The sequence below is a fragment of the Oncorhynchus gorbuscha genome, linkage group LG09 (genome assembly GCF_021184085.1).
Source record: "Oncorhynchus gorbuscha isolate QuinsamMale2020 ecotype Even-year linkage group LG09, OgorEven_v1.0, whole genome shotgun sequence".
NCBI classification, from domain to species: domain Eukaryota; kingdom Metazoa; phylum Chordata; class Actinopteri; order Salmoniformes; family Salmonidae; genus Oncorhynchus; species Oncorhynchus gorbuscha.
Genome location: NC_060181.1, coordinates 68,243,528 through 68,265,335, shown reverse-complemented (window position 1 = coordinate 68,265,335; position 21,808 = coordinate 68,243,528). Strand labels below are relative to the sequence as shown.

Genomic DNA, 21,808 nt, shown 5'->3' with positions numbered 1-21,808 from the left:
AGATGGACCTCTGTAGGAGAAGGACCTCTGTCGGAGATGGACCTCTGTCGGAGATGGACCTCTGTCGGAGATGGACTTCTTTGGGAGATGGGCCTCTGTGGGAGGTGGACCTCTGTCGGAGATGGACCTCTGTAGGAGATGGTCCTCTGTCGGAGATGGACCTCTGTCGGAGATGGACCTCTGTAGGAGATGGACCTCTGTAGGAGATGGACCTCTGTCGGAGATGGACCTCTGTCGGAGATGGACCTCTGTGGGAGATGGACCTCTGTGGGAGATGGACCTCTGTCGGAGATGGACCTCTGTCGGAGATGGACTTCTTTGGGAGATGGGCCTCTGTGGGAGGTGGACCTCTGACGGAGACGGACCTCTGTAGGAGACGGTCCTCTGTCGGAGATGGTCCTCTGTCGGAGATGGACCTCTGTAGGAGATGGACCTCTGTAGGAGATGGACCTCTGTGGGAGAAGGACCTCTGTCGGAGATGGACCTCTGTCGGAGATGGACCTCTGTCGGAGATGGACCTCTGTCGGAGATGGGCCTCTGTGGGAGGTGGACCTCTGTCGGAGACGGACCGCTGTAGGAGATGGTCCTCTGTCGGAGATGGACCTCTGTCGGATATGGACCTCTGTAGGAGATGGACCTCTGTGGGAGATGGACCTCTGTGGGAGATGGACCTCTGTGGGAGATGGACCTTTGTGGGAGATGGACCTCTGTAGGAGAAGGACCTCTGTCGGAGAAGGACCTCTGTCGGAGATGGACTTCGGTCGGAGATGGGCCACTGTAGGAGATGGACTTCTGTCGGAGATGGGCCTCTGTAGGAGATGGGCCTCTGTAGGAGATGGACCTCTATGGGAGATGGACCTCTGTCGGAGCTGGACTTCTGTCGGAGATGGACCTCTGTAGGCGATGGACCTCTGTAGGCGATGGACCTCTGTAGGAGATGGACCTCTGTGGGAGATGGGCCTCTGTGGGAGATGGGCCTCTGTCGGAGATGGACCTCTGTCGGAGATGGACCTCTGTCGGAGAAGGACCTCTGTCGGAGAAGGACGATGGACCTCTGTAGGAGATGGACCTCTGTAGGAGATGGACCTCTGTCGGAGATGGACCTCTGTAGGAGAAGGACCTCTGTCGGAGATGGACCTCTGTCGGAGATGGACCTCTGTCGGAGATGGACCTCTGTAGGAGATGGACTTCTGTCGGAGATGGGCCTCTGTAGGAGATGGGCCTCTGTAGGAGATGGGCCTCTATGGGAGATGGACCTCTATGAGAGATGGACCTCTGTAGGAGATGGACCTCTGTAGGAGATGGACCTCTGTGGGAGAAGGACCTCTGTCGGAGATGGACCTCTGTCGGAGATGGACCTCTGTCGGAGATGGACCTCTGTCGGAGATGGACTTCTGTGGGAGATGGGCCTCTGTGGGAGGTGGACCTCTGTCGGAGACGGACCTCTGTAGGAGATGGTCCTCTGTCGGAGATGGACCTCTGTCGGAGATGGACCTCTGTAGGAGAAGGACCTCTGTCGGAGATGGACCTCTGTCGGAGATGGACCTCTGTCGGAGATGGACCTCTGTAGGAGATGGACTTCTGTCGGAGATGGGCCTCTGTAGGAGATGGGCCTCTGTAGGAGATGGACCTCTATGGGAGATGGACCTCTGTGGGAGATGGACCTCTGTGGGAGATGAACCTCTGTGGGAGATGAACCTCTGTGGGAGATGGACCTCTGTGGGAGATGGACCTCTGTGGGAGAAGGACCTCTGTCGGAGATGGACCTCTGTCGGAGATGGACCTCTGTGGGAGATGGACCTCTGTGGGAGATGGACCTCTGTGGGAGATGGACCTCTGTAGGAGAAGGACCTCTGTCGGAGATGGACCTCTGTCGGAGATGGACCTCTGTGGGAGATGGACCTCTGTGGGAGATGGACCTCTGTGGGAGATGGGCCTCTGTGGGAGATGGGCCTCTGTCTGAGATGGACCTCTGTCGGAGATGGACCTCTGTAGGAGAAGGACCTCTGTCGGAGAAGGACCTCTGTCGGAGATGGACCTCTGTCGGAGATGGACCTCTGTAGGAGATGGACTTCTGTCGGAGATGGACCTCTGTAGGAGATGGACCTCTGTAGGAGATGGACCTCTGTGGGAGATGGGCCTCTGTGGGAAATGGGCCTCTGTCGGAGACGGACCTCTGTCGGAGACGGACCTCTGTCGGAGAAGGACCTCTGTGGGAGATGGACCTCTGTCGGAGATGGACCTCTGTCGGAGATGGACCTCTGTCGGAGATGGACCTCTGTAGGAGATGGACTTCTGTCGGAGATGGGCCTCTGTAGGAGATTGGCCTCTGTAGGAGATTGGCCTCTGTAGGAGATGGGCCTCTATAGGAGATGGACCTCTATGGGAGATGGACTTCTGTAGGAGATGGACCTCTGTGGGAGATGGACCTCTGTGGGAGATGGACCTCTGTGGGAGATGGACCTCTGTGGGAGATGCACCTCTGTGGGAGATGGAAAATTGGCATAGTCTTCTACGGGAAAAAGAGGTGTGGAGATCGGTGTCAGTTCTAGTGGAGTAGTGGTGGACCTGAGTATTAAATGTGATTAGCAATTTGAAAAGAAACAGGGAGTAGATTTGTTTTTTAATGTAAAATACAAACAGACAGAATTTAAGTTGGTTGATGTCATAAATATAGAGGATTTTAAAGCTATGGAAAGGAACTGGCACAGCTGTCTGAGTGAGTTGTATGAGTCATTTTGCCTAGGAAGGTTCTATCCTGCTCATTCTGATGCATTGAACTCCAGCCAAGACCTGCCAAGGACAAATGGCACTTAGCTGATGATGCTGCTGGCTTCGTGGCTCCCCAGAATATTTCACCCTCCGGCGCTTTGCCCTGTGCTGTGCTTACTTAGGCTGAGTCCCAAATAGCACCCTATTCCCTATATAGTGCACCACTTTTGACAAGAGCGCTATGGGCTATAGTGCACTACATAGAGAATAGGGTGCCATTTGGGACAAAACCTTACTATACAGTAATCTAAATAAGCTGTGGGCCGGAAAAAGGTGCAAGTATATTGATTTCCCGCCGGCCGCCATCACAGCAAGGTTAATAATACAGTAGCAGCTGGTAGCTGGAGAGAGAGGGCAAGTCACTTTTATGAGTCTATAACACTCTCTCTCGTCTAGACTCCTCTAAGCCCAAGTACCACAGGACAGGGTACTGGGGTACACTCTCTTACAGTAGGTAGGAGTGCCAATCCAGGATCAGTTTTGTCTCATTGATTGTAATGAATGGACAGGGGTGACCTGATCCTCAGCAATCCTACTGTTGATACTTGAGGTCGACCTATTAATCGGAATGGCTGATTAATTAGGGACGATTTCAAGTTTTCATAACAATCGAAAATCTGTATTTTTTGGCACCGATTTGGCCGTTTTTTAATTAATTTTTTTATTTATTTTCTTTACACCTTTTTATAATCTTTATTTAACTAGGCATGTCAGTTAAGAACACATTCTTAATTTCAATGACGGCCTAGGAACGGTGGGTGAACTGCCTTGTTCAGAGGCAGAACGACCGATTTTCATCTTGTCAGCTTGGGTGATCCAATCTGGCAACCTCACAGTTAACTAGTCCAATGCTCTAACCACCTGCCTCTCGTTGCACTCCACAAGGAGACTGCCTGTTACGCGAATGCAGTAAGCCAAGGTCAGTTACTAGCTAGCATTAAACTTATCTTATAAAAAAATCAATCAATCAATCAATCAATCAATCAATCAATCATAATCACTAGTTAACTACACATGGTTGATGATATTACTAGTTTATCTAGCGTGTCCTGCGTTGCATATAATCTGACTGAGCATACAAGTATCTGACTGAGCGGTGGTAGGCAGCAGCAGGCTCGTAAGCATTCATTCAAACAGCACTTTCGTGCATTTTGCCAGCAGCTTTTCGTTGTGCGTCAAGCATTGCGCTGTTTATGACTTCAAGCCTATCAACTCCTGAGATGAGGCTGGTGTAACCGATGTGAAATGGCTAGCTAGTTAGCAGGGTGCACGCTAATAGCGTTTCAAACGTCACTCGCTCTGAGACTTGGAGTGGTTGTTCCCCGTGCTCTGCATGGGTAACGCTGCTTCGAGGGTGGCTGTTGTCGTTGTGTTCCTGGTTCGAGCCCAGGGAGGAGCGAGGAGAGGGACGGAAGCTATACTGTTACACTGGCAATACTAAAGTGCCTATAAGAACATCCAATATTCAAAGGTTAATGAAATGCAAATGTTATAGAGGGAAATAATCCTATAATTCCTATAATAACTACAACCTAAAACTTGGAATATTGTAGACTCATGTTAAAAGGAACCACCAGCTTTCATATGTTCTCATGTTCTGAGCAAGGAACTTAAACGTTAGCTTTCTTAAATGGCACATATTGCACTTTTACTTTCTTCTTCAACACTTTGTTTTTGCATTATTTATTTCATATTGAACGTGTTTCATTATTTATTTGAGGCTAAATTGATTTTACTGATGTATTATACACTGCTCAAAAAAATAAAGGGAACACTTAAACAACACAATGTATCTCCAAGTCAATCACACTGCTGTGAAATCAAACTGTCCACTTAGGAAGCCACACTGATTGACAATAAATTTCACATGCTGTTGTACAAATGGAATAGACAACAGGTGGAAATTATAGGCAATTAGCAAGACACCCCCAATAAAGGAGTGGTTCTGCAGGTGATAACCACTTCTCAGTTCCTATGCTTCTTGGCTGATGTTTTGGTCACTTTTGAATGTTGGCGGTGCTTTCACTCTAGTGGTACCATGAGACAGAGTCTACAACCCACACAAGTGGCTCAGATAGTGCAGCTCATCCAGGATGGCACATCAAAGCCATCCATGTGCTCGCCAGAGGTAGCCTGACTGCCATTAGGTACCGAGATGAGATCCTCAGACCCCTTGTGAGACCATATGCTGGTGCGGTTGGCCCTGGGTTCCTCCTAATGCAAGACAATGCTAGACCTCATGTGGCTGGAGTGTGTCAGCAGTTCCTGCAAGAGGAAGGCATTGATGCTATGGACTGGCCCGCCCGTTCCCCAGACCTGAATCCAATTGAGCACATCTGGGACATCATGTCTCGCTCCATCCATGCACCACAGACTGTCCAGGAGTTGGCGGATGCTTTAGTCCAGGTCTGGGAGGAGATCCCTCAGGAGACCATCCGCCACCTCATCAGGAGCATGCCCAGGCATTGTAGGGAGGTCATACAGGCACATGGAGGCCACACACACGACTGAGCCTCATTTTGACATGTTTTAAGGACATTACATCAAAGTTGGATCAGCCTGTAGTGTGGTTTTCCACTTTAATTTTGAGTGTGACTCGAAATCCAGACCTCCATGGGTTGATAAATTTGATTTCCATTGATCATTTTTGTGTGATTTTGTTGTCAGCACATTCAACCATGTAAAGAAAAAAGTATTTAATAAGAATATTTCATTCATTCAGATCTAGGATGTGTTATTTTACTGTTCCCTTTATTTTTTTGAGCAGTGTATTAAGTTAAAATAAGTGTTCATTCATTGTTGTTGTAATTGTCATTATTACAAACAAACTAAAAAAATTGGCCGATTAATCGGTATCGGCGTTGAAAAATCATAATCGGTCGACCTCTAGTTGATACATACAATACATCCCCTAGTCTGTTTTCCTGTCTGTCTGTCTCCTCAGTTTGTTTATCCCAGTTTCATCTCAGCACAGACTGAGGTAATCAGCTGAGAGAGTTAAGAGTGGTGCCAGCCCATCATGCTTATTAGCATTTATACGAGTGTCTCGCCAATCACCAGGCCTGTGTAGCCAGGAGTGTGTGTGTGTGTGTCTGTGTATCTGAACACAGAGAGAAGACTCCCCCTAACAGAGGAGCCCCCCCCCTCCCAACCCTCCGTCTCAACTAGCTGCTAACACTGTCTGTCTGGCACCCCTCCAATCACTCTCTTCCCAATTACAATCATCCATAACACCTTGTTCTCATCACTGCCGCCTCCGCCCCAAAACCCTGTCCCTGCCATGTCGCTGATTTAATTTGAGGACCATCACTTCACCCCTCTCTAACAGCACCATTAAATCTCCAGCCTTCTGGTCTGACAGTGACAGCAGCCATCATAGAAGGGGAAATCTCTCTCTCTCTCTCTCTCTCTCTCTCTCTCTCTCTCTCTCTCTCTCTCTCTCTCTCTCTCTCTCTCTCTCTCTCTCTCTCTCTCTCGGGACTGTTTGTTTTCCTAGCTTCTGTTCAGGATGGACGGCTGGCGTTTACTCATGCATTTGTTCATGATATCCATTGATATGCCGGCTGCGTCCTGTATGTATCTCGGAGGGACATCTGGTGAATGCTTAAGGCGTTCCTCATCCTCAGGGAGGGAGGGGGGATGAAAAGCAACTCTGAGGAAAATCTAGTTCACAGCTACATAGACTTAGACTTGAAAGTCTATTGTTTTGTTTCAAACTAAGTTGAGGGGGAAACTTGTCCCAAGTTGCTGCATAGCACTATATGACATCAATGTATTCCTCTGGCACTTTAGACAGCAATTTTGCAGTTTTATTCTCCTTGAAGAGAACCTCCACAGAGATACAGATTCATGGAGCACATTTATGGACAAACAACCAGCATTGTGGTCATGATCTTGATTAGCATCTTGTAAAATTCATGCTTGAGAATAACCCACCTCTTAGTGGTTTGTCAGTGTTTACAAAGACTGACAGACCTGGCCAAAGTCAACATTCATATGACCAACTCCAACAATTTATATTAGATTTACCCCTGATCTCTCATCTCAGACTGTTACTTGGCCAGAGACCACACAAAATGAGCTTGTGTTCCATATTGTAGGCATCTCACTTAGTTCCCTTGTTTGAACGATGCCTTGGTTCTACCCGATACACCATCTTAATGTCTCAATGGCAGAGCATAAACCTAGAACGTTCTCATAACCATCAACAAACTGTTTACAGCAGGTGGTAAATGTGTCGTTTGTAGACCCACAGAGGAATCAGGGCTGGGGAATTGATTTAAATGGGATTGGATTAATCTACTTGAAAGCAAATGCCACTATCTGGTCTGGGAAAGTATGCCTGTGGGGGACGTTAGATGGGGCATTAGATGGAGCTAAATAGTTTTTGACTTTGGAATGACCTTCCTTCCAGGGATCTTTTGATTCACAGAACAATCGGAGGGAGTCATTGTCTCGGATCATCATCTCAGATGTGAAATGACTTTATTTGTGGACATGCTACTATTGCCAAACCCATTAATATGAATAAATACATGATTAAGTAGATCAGTTAATTCTATTGTTCTGAGCCTCGGCTGATTCATCAGTTTAGCGCGTCTGTGTGTGGTTGGTGACACCTCATCAAAGGATCTTGGTTCTTCATCTCAATCTCATTTCATAGCTGTTGTTCTCCCCTGTATTCAAACCTCATCATGGTGTCACCTCCAGCCTAGCCCTGCCAGCCTGCCAGGCAGCTCTTCTCTTCCTGGTTCCTGACCAGGTGTTTATCTCTCTGTCACTACACTGAGGTGGGATCGATCCTCCCTGACAATAAGAGATGCTGTGTGGTGTGGGCTGACAGGATAGGAAAGCAAGAGGTTGTCTGGTGGCAGGTGTCCAGACACTGTCAACCAGAGAGAAGGAAGTTTGCTAGGTAGGGATACTGTAGGACTTGCTGCTAAAAGCCTTTGTTTCTCTCTCTTTCCCTCCAGTAACTTCCGGTTCCTGATGATAGCATTGGCCTATGCGGTGCCTACAGGGGTGGTGGCAGGCTGGTCAGGAGTTCTGGACATGATCCTCACCCCTGCCAGAGTCAGCCAGGTAAGGAACACACACTTGACCCAACACCCATAACATGTCCGCTGAGTTTAGAACATACCAAAGACACAGATTGTCTATTCCCAATTATCCTAGCATTACTCACTTTATTCACTCTGAATGGTAGTACAGTAATAGCAGTTCTGGAAGAAAATTTAGACATGTTCAAACTGATCATTACAAAGGGCATTTATTACAACAGAGTATTTATAACATCTGCTTCCAATCTCCTCCAAATGATCTGCTCTGGTACAACACACAATGAAAAGCTTTCAGTGTTGGCGCTCACCTATTGAAGCACTGAAACGGGACTGCTAGCCTTCCTGAAATCATCCCCATCATTCTAAAAGTGCCTGTGATGTGGCACATTTTGGGTGAGGTGTAATTTCCCTTGCTGAAGTGAACATTTACATGCCAAATAACACTGTATTCCATACATAGTGCACTATGGACCTTGGTCAAAAGTAGTGCACTATCTAGGGAGTAGGATGCCATTTGGGATTCAGACTCTGTCATTTCCCAGACGGAAATGGATGTTGACTCATAATTAACCCCAGTGGCCCATGCCATACAGTATTGACATAACTTCCAGCCCAGCATGGCAACTCAAAATATCTTCTTCACAAATTCCTTTTTATTTTCCCATCCTGGACTCATTAAAAAGCAGCAAGCCCTTGTGAATACCACTTTGAACTTCAAAACCCACCCTCAAAAAATACCTAATTACAAGTTTTTAAAACTATCCTCCATTCCGCATAGGCTTGTTTGGTTGGTTGGTCCGTCCTCTTCCCTCTCCTATCAGACCATCTTCTTCTCTAAGTGTAGCTAACTTTTTAAGGGTCTAATAAAACATGGGTGGAATCCACAGCACATGATTTGCATATGGGAAAATGTGGAGCATGTCAAGAAAGCGAGGCACTTAACACTTTAGATTCTTAGCTTAATTAGACCGGCTGCATCTCAGACCCTTCAACGGTACAGGATTAGCATCAGAGATCCAGGATGAGAGAGAACGCGAGGAGAGATGTTGGGATACAGAGCAGAGCACCCTCTACTTTTAACACGATCACAGTGGCTCAAAGGAGACAAAAGAGGCTTCTTTTCAAGGTTACCATCAGACAGGTACTTGAGAAGAAATCACAAAGCTGTGGGATAACACACACACCTTCGCTTCGCTATCTTTCCTTTCTGTCAGAACCCACAGGGAGTATCATCAATTCTTTACACTCTTTATGTCTTACAGTTTCATTTGTCGTCAAAATGAAATGTTAAGGAACTTTTCTCATCCAAGTTGCCTTTATCTGGCTGTCTAAAGATGGTGTCACAAAGATGCTGCCTTACCTAAACTCTGTACAGAGTTTTTCCCAGGCTCAAAACTTAGAAACAGAGTTGTTACAATGCATCACTACGGCAGCATTCACTCCTCAGAATGTAAGGAGTGTAAGTTTGACTTTCAGTATGTTTTATGTTTGATCTTGATTTTAGAGTTTCACATTGCACACCACACACTACTGTAAAACACATTAGCCTACGTAACTTACGATGCCATACAGCCTGCAAGGTGCCTTGGCACCAACAAACCATGACCATATTCTGATAAGATGCTATCAGCAGCAACATTCATTGAGGAATACAATGAGGGTAGATATAAGGTGTGAAATGATATCTCTATGGATGTGACAGTCTGACACACATACTAAACATATTTAGGTCAGGGATCAAGAGGAAAACAGTGCTGACAAAGTGGGTGATGTGATACACTCACACACTCTCTCTTTCCCTCTACACTACATGCTGCGCGGTCCCACTGTCATCCCAGACACTGCTCTCTCTCTCTCTCTGCAGCGAGGCGATCAATACAGAGGCGCTGCTTTAGCCCCTCGTCCCCCTTCACTGCCTTCCAATCACCTCCCAGCTGCTCTCCACTTCTCCACTCAAATGCCACTTGCCAATCTTACTGCTGCCGTGTCCCTCCAGCCATTGCAGCGGCCGTGCTGTTCTCTGCATTCCCATTAACAGGCTCTGTTCTGCAGATATCAAACACTGGTTTCAATCTTCTGCCATGTAGTACATCCACCCACAGGGGAGGGGTGTGTGTGTGCAGACAAAGCAGTCAGTGCATTTTTTTTTTTTATACAAAGAAAATCTGTGAAGGTGTATACTTTGTTTTTCACCCCTGCTTCATCCTGTCTTTCTCAGAACACACAAACCCTCACCTCCACAGTCCCAACCTTCCTTCCTCCCAGCCTTCCTCCCAGCCTTCCTCCCAGCCTTCCTCCCAGCCTTCTGAGATTATTTCCTGTTCATTTTGTAGCTGTCCAACCTAAGGTGGTTCACCCACCAGTGGCCATAACAGTGTCAACCACCACGCTGCCTAGCTGATGAGTAGTGGCCGTTTGCAGTGTCTCTAAGGTGACCCTTTCTTCCTGCTGACAGAATGCATTCTGTGACATCCCATAGCGTCCCTCTCCACACGGTGGGTGCATCCCAAATGGCACCCTATCCCATAGTGCACTACTTTTGACCAGAGACCTATGTACGGAATAGGGTGCTATTTGGGACACAACCGGTGTCTCCTCTCCCCACGGGGAAGTGATCCTATAAATAATAGACAAGAATGGGGCAGCAGCTAGGGATATGTCATGAGAGAGTAGTATGCTGGGGACAGGTGGAGGGGATGTGATGGTTGTAGTTTGGAACGTGACTTGGGAAGGGTGGAGGAGATGAGGCTGAGGTAAACCTGGACTATTGTCTGAACTCTGCAGGAGCCCTCCCTCCCTCCAGACACCCAGCCCAGTGCTTGGCAAGACCGTGTCCTGAGGCACGTAGCTCTGTGTCGCTGTACGTAATTAACATCGCTTTAAGAACAAGGTCCCACACCGTGTTAATCACTCATATGTAATTGCTCCGTTAATGGAGAATAAACATTAAACACTCTGAAAGTTGATACTTCACCTGAAAGCACAGCAGTAGCTTCAGCTTTCTGATTACAGAGAGGCTTTCTGCACTGAGAAAGTCACTGTTGTGAACTCCTGGTACTTTTCCTGATCTAGAGTTACATCTAGCTGTGGTGGTTAATTCTGCTGCCTCCAGACAGACGGTAAACTGTAACCTTTATGCATCTCAGAGAAGGAGTGTTAAGCTAGGATCGATTTTGACTTTTAAATAATAATGTATACGAGAGGAAACCTGATCCTAGATTAGCACTCCTACTCTTAAATGCTTTGTGGCCATGGGCCCAGTCAGAGTGGTGGTTGGTTACGCTTCCAGGCAGGCAGGCAGGCAGGCAGGCAGGCAGGCAGGCAGGCAGGCAGGCAGGCAGGCAGGCAGGCAGGCAGGCAGGCAGGCAGGCAGGCAGGCAGGCAGGCAGGCAGGCAGGCAGGCAGGCAGGCAGGCAGGCAGGCAGGCAGCAGGCAGCAGGCAGGCAGGCAGGCAGGCAGGCAGGCAGGCAGGCAGACAGACAGACAGACAGACAGACAGACAGACAGACAGACAGACAGACAGACAGACAGACAGTGTACCAACTAACTTCCGTGGTGTCTTTTGATGCTATCCGTGGTTACCTCTGAATGAATTAGCATGGCAATGCCATCGTGTTGTGCGACACCCACGGTAAGTGCCATGATTACTGGCTTAAAAGGCTCAGAAACAAGAGAAAATTGAAGAAAGACAAATAAGTGAATGTGCCAGGAGCCTGAAGCCCTGGCTTCCACACCGTACATAACTTCGGCACGGAAACCATTTCCTGGTTATTGACACAGTAGTAACAACGCGCATGATTATTAAGCTGAGCACGGACAAATCAGGCCTGTACGGCTGCATCTAGGACTGAGCATATTTCAGTTAATTAACCACACACACACTCACACACACTCACACACACACACACACACACACACACACACACACACACACACACACACACACACACACACACACACACACACACACACACACACACACACACACACACACACACACACACACACACACACACACACACACACACACACACACACACACACACACACACACACACACACACAAAATGCTATGATCTCTTCCGTGACACTTAAGCAGAACGATTTGCATTCAGCTTCACAACCTTTGTTCCTTTTCAAGAAAGTTTCAGAAAAGGCCCCTTACGGATCTCTTCTGTACACGATGGTTTATTCACATTCTGGTCTCATCTTGTTTATACTCACATCTGGCCTCTTTCAACGTGGCTCCTCTTTTTTTCTACCTGAGTTATAGTTTAAGGTAGATTGATGTGAACCGCAGCACACCTTCATTGGCACTCAGCTTCCCCAGAGAGGTGTGTGTGTGTGTGTGTGTAAGAGCGTTTGTGTTTTGTGTGGGTGGCACATTGGCCACCGTCTGTGATGCAGTCAGTCTCTCATGCTGATGCTGCAGCAGTAGACCCTGGGTCTAGTTCAGTAGGGAACACTGTAGAAAAACATTTTGCAACACAAATCTAACATCTCTCTTCCTATTGGGCAAGTTGTGGTAGTGTTTCCATGCTTTATTCTGTTTTCTCCCTACAGAACAAGACCCTGGTCATAATGTTTGTTTTTTCTTCTCCATCTGTCAGAGCAGGCGTTTGTCTGTGATGAATCATCACGTTGACACCACCAGCCGTTGACTCCCACCACTATCAGAATACAGGGTTGCAATTTACCCTGGGCTTGATTGACCGTTTTCCCCAGTCTTCAGACACAGTGCCTGCTCTCTGTTTAGCCTCGGTCCCCTGAGTCGTGTTTGGCATGCTGAACATGGAATAATGCTCCCCTCTTTCTGTCTCTCGTTCTCGCTTCCACACTCTCTTCCTTGCTATTTCGTTCTCTGTCAATACCCTCATTCTCTCTTGGTCTCTCCTTTTGTATCCATCCATCCATCTCTCTCTCTCTCTCTCTCTCTCTCTCTCTCTCTCTCTCTCTCTCTCTCTCTCTCTCTCTCTCTCTCTGTCTCTCTGTCTCTCTCAAGGTGGATGCTGGCTGGATCGGGTTCTGGTCCATTGTGGGTGGCTGTGTGTTTGGAGTGGCCATGGCCAGGTAAGCAACAGAAACAGCAGACCATTTCCATGTGGTTTAGCATTGTAGCATGACTTGAACTGAATGTGCCCACAGATAACCCCTGGTGGGGTGTCAGATATTTGATGTCCTTAAATGCCCCGGACAGTTTTCTGACTTGAGATCTGTTCGCTTAACTCAGATTTTCTCCTATTGACGTCACTGAATGAATTGAGTGAAAGTCTGAGTTGAGTTGAGTGTGCTTATCTCAACGGTGAATCCGGCTTCTAGTTAGACGTTGTCTGGAGTAGGCCCAGTACAGTCTGAAGGTAGGCTGGGCTTGGACTAAGCCTGACTACCAACAGCTAGCTCTTGTCCAGTGATGTGTGAGGAGAGATCCTCCCATTAATAAGCCTGTCTCATCATTTCAGTCCTAAACCATCTCCTTGGACCAGGTGAGCCGTCAAATTGGAGGATAAGCATTTATCGTGAACTCCATACACTCGCTTAGTATCTTCAGATTAAGTATGCATGAAAATACACAGCCCATGTTTGGTCGTAATAGCTTTGGCTCTGCCTCCAAGGCCTGTCAACAAGATTAGCAACTAGAAACCCATTACTAAGCATGTTCACAAGAATAAATGAGTCTATTACTCTGTCTGCTTATGCTGCATTCCAGTCTGATTCGCTCACTTTCTTGAAACATTACTGTGTTTAGTGGTATTGGAGGGGGGTAGGAGTCTCAGGGTGTGTCCTAAATGTCTATGAGCTCTGGTCAAAAGTTGTCCATTACATAGGGAAAAGGGTGCAATTTGGGATGCGCCCGCCGTCTCAAACCCCTTAGCTCACCTCATCCACTCCTTCCCTCCATCTCTCTTAGTGTATTAAATCCATGGTTGTTGTGATGGACGGAGGTGAGTAAGTGAATGCTAATGCAATGGGCCACATCTCTCTAGCTGATGGATAGACTGACACACCGTGGGCCCCAGTCTGTGGACTCTGCAAAAGGAAAGGATCCGTCGTCCAGCTGACATGTATACGCTCATCGCCCGGTCCAATCAGCACTTCCAGGCAGGGCCAAAGTCTCACAACTCTTTCATTTGGAGAACTAGGCCATAACTCCAGCCTTGATTCATGGAACTGTTCTGTTCTTGGTATAGGCTGGAGTGGACTGGAGCTATTTAACAAACTATTGTGTGTTAACTATAGATCCAGGGTTAATCAGGGTTGGGTAAGGTTTGCAGCCTCAGTAGATGTTGATGTCATGGCAGAGAAACAGAAACAAACTCATTAAAGAGTCTCAGTCAGCCGGTTGATTGGCTTCCTTCTCACGTCTGACTTAATTTGGCGTCTGTTGGCGGTGAGCTTGGGGAGCTGATCTGAGCAGAGCGGTGCTTCGGGTGGGGTTGCGTTCCATGTATGTGTTTGTTTGGGTTTTGCTGTGATTGGTGATGTGTTGTGTTTGGGAAGCGCAGTAGCAGATGCCCCTGTTTACCTCTATAGTACTGGGACCTTTGTGGAACCATTAATGATCATTTGCCTGACGATTTGGTGTTGATGGAACTGCTGAGTTACAATACAGAGCACACACACGCACACACACACACACACTCTCGTGCCTGAACGTAAGTTATAACACAACTCTGTCTCACCTTACGCCACACACACATCAGAGAGCAGCTTGCCACAGGCAGCAGACATTCAATAACTTTTGCTGCAGGTGTTATGGTTGCAAATACTAAGTGGTTTGCTTCCCAGGAGGGCTTTATGACAGCCAAACAAACACTCACTCCCCAACACACACACATTCCTAATTTTTCTTCCCCCTGAGATGCGCCCACCACTAGATGCTTGTAACGCCAGGGTAGTGGGTTCGATCCCCGGGACCACCCATACGTAGAATGTATGCACACATGACTGTAAGTCGCTTTGGATAAAAGCGTCTGCTAAATGGCATATATTATTATTATTATATATTATAGATGGATGGCAGTATTTGTCACTGTGGGGGCAATTAGCGACAGGTGCTCAGAGGTGTGTCTGTCTGTGTCTGTCTGTCTGTGTCTGTCTGTCTGTCTGTCTGCCTGTGTCTGTCTGTCTGTGTCTGTCTGTGTCTGTGTCTGTCTGTGTCTGTGTGTGCGTCACAGACACGTTTGACAAATGAGCCTGCGCCTTTTAATTGTGAGTGAGGGAGGGGGAAGTGATGGGGGGGCGGGAGGGAGGGAGGGGGGGAAGGGAGGTGGAAGAGTTTTTAACCACATTAACTGCCACTAGAGACCTGAGAGATGATCAGGTATTTATCTTAGATAAACGAGGGATAAACAAGATATTTAAAATGGAAAATGGAAATAACTGAATTTGTTTTGGCCGTTGTCTGTCAGTGATATCATTACAGCCATCTATCAGACTGGTTTGTTCATTCAGTACATGCCCTTGTCTTGGCACAGAATGGAGACAAATAGACCTAATAATGATAATATCAAATGGAATAAGAATTGAATTATTCCTGCAGTTAGCCAGAGGAGAATGCACAAAATGAAATCTGATGCCAGAGGAGATTTAAGCGTCACTATCTTCTAGCCAATAAATCGGACACAACTGTTATTGATGTGCTTTTAATTTAGACATTACCTCACAGCAAGATAGGCATACAGTATGCTCCAGTCTTGTCAGCTGACATTGTAGGGCATAAAGGAGTCTTGAAATATACTACTTAGATGCATGCTGCATTTATTGCAGGTGTCAGTAAACAAATTAGATGTGAGAGGGGTGATAGTAATTATGATACTGGTGGTGGTGGTGGTGTAGGGTAGGGTAGTGGTTCTCAAACCTCTCCTCAGGGACCCCAGACATTTCACTATTTTGTAATAGCCCCAAACTAACTCCCCTGGCTTACCTAGTCAATGGTTTGATGATAGATGACACGTTGAATCAGGTGTGCTAGCTCTGGAATAGATCAAATACATGGAATGGCTGCGGGTCCCTGAGGAGAGGTTTGGGAACCACGGGTGTAGGGGACCATTAACTGTGCTCCTCTACCCAGTGAGACAAGGGTTTGGCTGGGTGTAGGAGACGTATATAATAGGATAGTGGTGCTGTTTGTGTAGAGGACTTAGCTGTGGTCCTCTACCCAGAGAGGAGAGGGGTTGACTGGGTAGGTGCAGGGTTGTAGTCTCTGGCACAGCCAGGGGAGAGTTGGAGCTAGTGGCAGATGGGTAGGAGCAGAGGCAGGCTTTGGCTGGGGAATGAGAGAGCAGACTGGGCTGGGCAGTACTTGCCTGTCCCTGCCAAAGCACCTCCTTCCATGGCCCAGCATCCCTGTTGTGTTTTCTTCCAAAAGGTACATAATAGCATGTTAGGCAGACTGCTCTGTCCATTCATGAATAGAAAGTCGATCCTAGATGTATTCTTCACTCAGACAGAACACTATGGGGGTCATACTATCAGACAGTCTGAGTGACATATGGTTCCTTGCCACACACAGACAGTGCAAAAATAAATGGTTTGAAGTTAAATAGCTTTGTTGTCTGTGAGGCTGTCCAAAACGGATTTCCTTTATGTTCCCCTGCTACAGTTTTATTGAACTCTGAGAGACTGTTTGACAAATTCAACATTTCCTGCGGGTGTTTTTTCACAAATAGTTCTTTGTTGGGTTGAACTATTTTGTCTGAGCACAACAAAACAAAGGCAATTAGTGTCTTTCCACTACGAGCTTCAATATGTGCGATGTCAGACAGTTAGGAGTAAACCTTGTCAGTCCAGGAGTAAACCTTGTCAGTAGGGTTGGGCAGTATCCATATTTTCTGTATTTTTGTACCATACCGGGGTATACAGTGTTACCAGAAGTGCATACAGTACAAGGGACAAACACTATTTCTAAAACTTACTAACACTATTTAATAAATAAAATAATATTGTCAACAGGGATCTTGATCCAAGAAGGGATTAGAAATCTTCTGTAACCAAGAAGCTTGATATTGACATCTAGCCACTTCCATAGCCAACTAAATGCATAGCTGGAGCCCTGAGTTTGATATCATTTATTTGACACATCTTATAGTTCTACTTAACTTACAGTTCATCAGTGACATAGCACGCAGCCCTCGCGATGTGGGGTTGCCCTCAACCCCAAAACCATTTACAATAAAACAATGTGTTTACGGTATTGAAAATCATACCATCGATATTTCAAAATACCCCTGTATATGGAATAAACGATATATTGGCCAAGCCTACTTGTCAGGAGGGATAGTTCAACACATGTTGAGAGAGGAACATCTAATTAAATGGCTACCCAGACTAATTGCCCCCTCTCCCTCCTCACTGCTGCTACTCTCTGTTATTATCTATGCATAGTCACTTTAATAACTCTACCTATACTACTGTTCAAAACTTTAGGGTCACTTAGAAATGTCCTTGTTTTTGAAAGAAATGCACATTCTTTGTCCATTAAAATGATATCAACTTGATCAGAAATACAGTGTAGACATTGTTAATGTTGTAAATGACTATTGTAGCTGGAAACTGCAGATTTTGGGGAGGGGGGAATATCTACATAGGCGTACAGAGGCCCATTATCAGCAACCATCACTCCTGTGTTCCAATGACACATTGTATTAGCTAATCCAAGTTTGTCATTTTAAAAGGCTAATTGATCATTAGAAAACCGGCAATCATGTTAGCACAGCTGCAAACTGTCCTGGTTGAAGAAGCAATACAAATGGCCTTCTTTAGACTAGTTGAGTATCTGGAGCATCAGCATTTGTGGGTTCGATTACAGGCTCAAAATGGTTCGAAACAAAGAACTTACTTCTGAAACTCGTCAGTCTAATCTTGTCCTGAGAAACGAAGGCTATTCCGTGCGAGAAATTACAAAGAAATTGAAGATCTCGTATAACGCTGTGTACTACTCCCTTCACAGAACTGCGCAAACTGGCCCTAACCAGAATAGAAAGAGGAGTGGGTGGCCCCGGGACACAACTGAGCAAGAGGACAAGTACATTAAAGTGTCTAGTTAGAGAAACAGATGCCTCACAAGACCTCAATTGGCAGCTTCATTGTATAGTACCCGCAAACCACCAAGTCAATAGTGAAGAGACGACTCCAGGATGCAACATTAACAGTGTCTACACTGTATTTCTAATCAATTTGATGTTATTTGAATGGATAAAAAAATAGCTTTTCTTTCAAAAACAAGGACATTTCCAAGTGACACCAAACTTTTGAACGGTAGTGTACATGTACATATTACCTTGATTAACTCGACTAACCTGTGCCCCCCGCACATTGACTCTGTACTGGTACCCCCTGTATATTGCCTCGCTATTGTTATTTTACTGCTACTCTTTAATTATTTTGTTTATTTTATTTAATATTCTTATATTTTTTTTGGGGGGGGGGTTTAACTGCGTTGTTGGTTAGGGCTTGTAAGTAAGTGTTTCACTGTAAGGTCTATCTATACTTGTTTGTATTCGGCGCATGTGACAAATACAATTTGATTTGATTTTGAACGCTAAAACACAAGGCTTTGTTTAGCGTGTCTGGATGGATAGGGAGTAGCAGACATCAAATATCTGCCTGCTTGCTTCACAGTCACTGGTGATCTAAATGACATCGACTCATATCATGGTGTATCACTGTAAGCTGTCACCAGTTGTAACCCAGGGACAGATACATTCTCCTGACACCATGACTGCTTCCCTTTTATCGATGGTGACATGGAGGCACATAAGTCACCCTGAGACTTGTTTACACTCTTTGTTGTGGTTTGATGCATGTCATGATTTGCATCATCATGATGATGTGGCGGGTGACACATTGCTTCTTGAAAGTCCAATATCTTAAACTCCTGACATGCAAAACATTTTGGGACCGTATCAACAGTGGACTACAGTGTTGGACTTCCATCAGTGGAAGAAAATACCAAAATATAGTTTTTGAGTAGAGTTTTCCTTTAAGCCATTTTTGAAACATACCAAATTAGGAAATGTTGTACACGTTTCAGTTGTTGTTTTGTTGTTGTTTAAAAACAATCCTGTTTCTATCTGTGTGCTCCAGGTTTACTACCTCCACCTCTGTCTCTCTCTAGGTTTACTACCTCCATCTCTGTCTCTCTCCAGGTTTACTACCTCCATCTCTGTCTCTCTCCAGGTTTACTACCTCCATCTCTGTCTCTCTCCAGGTTTACTACCTCCATCTCTGTCTCTCTCTAGGTTTACTACCTCCATCTCTGTCTCTCTCCAGGTTTACTACCTCCACCTCTGTCTCTCTCCAGGTTTACTACCTCCATCTCTGTCTCTCTCCAGGTTTACTACCTCCATCTCTGTCTCTCTCCAGGTTTACCACCTCCACCTCTGTCTCTCTCCAGGTTTACTACCTCCATCTCTGTCTCTCTCTAGGTTTACTACCTCCATCTCTGTCTCTCCAGGTTTACTACCTCCATCTCTGTCTCTCCAGGTTTACTACCTCAATCTCTGTCTCTCTCCAGGTTTACTACCTCCATATCTGTCTCTCTCCAGGTTTACTACCTCCATCTCTGTCTCTCCAGGTTTACTACCTCCATCTCTGTCTCTCTCCAGGTTTACTACCTCCATCTCTGTCTCTCCAGGTTTACTACCTCCATCTCTGTCTCTCCAGGTTTACTACCTCCATCTCTGTCTCTCCAGGTTTACTACCTCAATCTCTGTCTCTCTCCAGGTTTACTACCTCCATCTCTGTCTCTCTCCAGGTTTACTACCTCCATCTCTGTCTCTCTCTAGGTTTACTACCTCCATCTCTGTCTCTCTCCAGGTTTACTACCTCCATTTCTGTCTCTCTCTAGGTTTACTACCTCCATCTCTGTCTCTCTCCAGGTTTACTACCTCCATCTCTGTCTCTCTCTAGGTTTACTACCTCCATCTCTGTCTCTCTCCAGGTTTACTACATCCATCTCTGTCTCTCTCCAGGTTTACTACCTCCATCTCTGTCTCTCTCCAGGTTTACTACCTCCATCTCTGTCTCTCTCTAGGTTAACTACCTCCATCTCTGTCTCTCTCCAGGTTTACTACCTCCATCTCTGTCTCTCTCTAGGTTTACTACCTCCATCTCTGTCTCTCTCCAGGTTTACTACCTCCATCTCTGTCTCTCTCCAGGTTTACTACCTCCATCTCTGTCTCTCCAGGTTTACTACCTCCATCTCTGTCTCTCTCTAGGTTTACTACCTCCATCTCTGTCTCTCTCCAGGTTGACTACCTCCATCTCTGTCTCTCCCCAGGTTTGCAGATTCTATCCGGGGCATGCTGAAGCTCATCCTGGTCCTGATGATGGCTGGTGCTTCCCTGGCCTCCACCTGGTTCACATTAACCTGCCTGACCAGGCTCACACACCTACCCTCCACTGCAGGTAGGCCTAGTAGAGCATGGTTTCCAGAGAATCCTAGAGCCACAATGGATATTTAATAGAGCCACAATGGATACTTCAATAGCAGACTTGTCCTTTAGATTTAGGAAGGGACGCATGGACCGAGTAAAGCAAGTAGATCTCCTGTTTCTGTAGCGTGAGGCAGGTTGATGTACAAGTACACAGCCTGGACAAGACTCTTGTCTATCGCAGGGTCAAGAAGAGATGCATCGTGCCAATTTGTACAGTCTTTGGTATGACTCGGCGGGGATGGAACTCCCAACTCTCCAATCTCAGGGCAGATATGGACTGCGATGCAGTAGCACATTCGCAGATTCCCTTGAAACAAACAAACACATGAACTTCACATTCACCAGCTCTAACATTCTCATCTATCATCATTTTCATGCTTGTCATCAGTATTTTTCCAATCCTCTCGCTACTGCCTGACAGTGCCAAGCTAACAGATCCCAGGATTGCCCATCCATCTGGTGTACTGTGCATGGGTGGTAATATACATAGCTCTGGTAGGAGCCTCTTCCACATTACACACCTCTCTTTGTTATCCCTTTTTTAAATCCTCAGCTTGCGCACTTATTAAATGAATAATAATGTGTCTTTTTTACACAACTTCACTGGTTTTGTTCTTCAACGACGTCTATTATCATTCATGTAATAGTGATTCGCTGGATCCGCTCCCGAGTGGCGCAGCGGTCTAAGGCACTGCATCGCAGTGCTAGAGACGTTAGTATAAACCCGGGATCATTCCTGGGCTGTGCCACAACCGGCCGTGGCATATTTGGCCCTGCATCGTCCGGGTGACGGGAATATTTGGCGGAGGGGGCTTTACTTCGCTCATCGTGCCCTAGTGACTCCTTGTGGCGGGCCGGGTGTCTGCAGGCTGACCCCGGTAGCCATTTGAACGGTGTTTCCTCCATCACATTGGTGCCGCTGGGTTCTGGGTTAAGCTGGCGGGTGTTTAAAGAGCGCAGTTAAGCGGGTCATGTGACGCATGACTCCACCTTCGCCTCTCTTGAGCTCGTTGGGGAGTTGCAGCGATGACAAAAGATCGTAATTAAAATTGGGAGATAAATAAGGGGGTCCAATTTTTTTTGAAGGTATTCGCTGACAGCGTGGGGTTTCCCTTGGACACATTCTTCATGGTTCTACTACGATACTTCCCCTACTGGAAAAGTCTAAAATGTTGCGATGAAGCAGCACCATCCCCTGGGGATCAACTAGCTACAACCGGGGAGAGACTGAGACAGAGTGGGAGGAACAGAGCAGCCGTGGGACACTAGAGGTTGTCTGTGTTTGATACCAGCCTGTCTTAGAGCAGGACGGGGGTGGTTGAACAAAGGGGTGATGAGAGGGAAGAGGGGAAATTCATTCAGGATTTGATGACTGTGTCGTCGGTGCAGTGGCATCGCCTCAGTTTCTCTGTGACAGCGGCAGGCAGGCAGGCAGGCTGGGTCCTCGGAGGCAGCAGTGTGATTTAGAGCGGTGCTGGCTAATGAGGAGTTGATTTGGCCCAATCTGCAGTGATAAAGGAGACGGAGGAGACTGAGCCA

The 21,808-nt window shown here is 46.5% G+C and overlaps 1 protein-coding gene across 2 annotated transcripts in view; it reads left to right on the top strand.

Annotated features, from left to right (window-relative positions):
- Positions 1–21,808, top strand: part of LOC124043991 (solute carrier family 49 member 4-like) — an 84,092-nt gene that overhangs the window by 30,625 nt on the left and 31,659 nt on the right. For both annotated transcript variants that reach the window (XM_046363229.1, XM_046363228.1), the window contains exons 5-7: positions 7,746–7,854; positions 12,835–12,902; positions 20,113–20,240. In XM_046363229.1, coding sequence (XP_046219185.1) covers positions 7,746–7,854; positions 12,835–12,902; positions 20,113–20,240 — 305 coding nt within the window. The remainder of the gene's footprint in view (positions 1–7,745; positions 7,855–12,834; positions 12,903–20,112; positions 20,241–21,808) is intronic.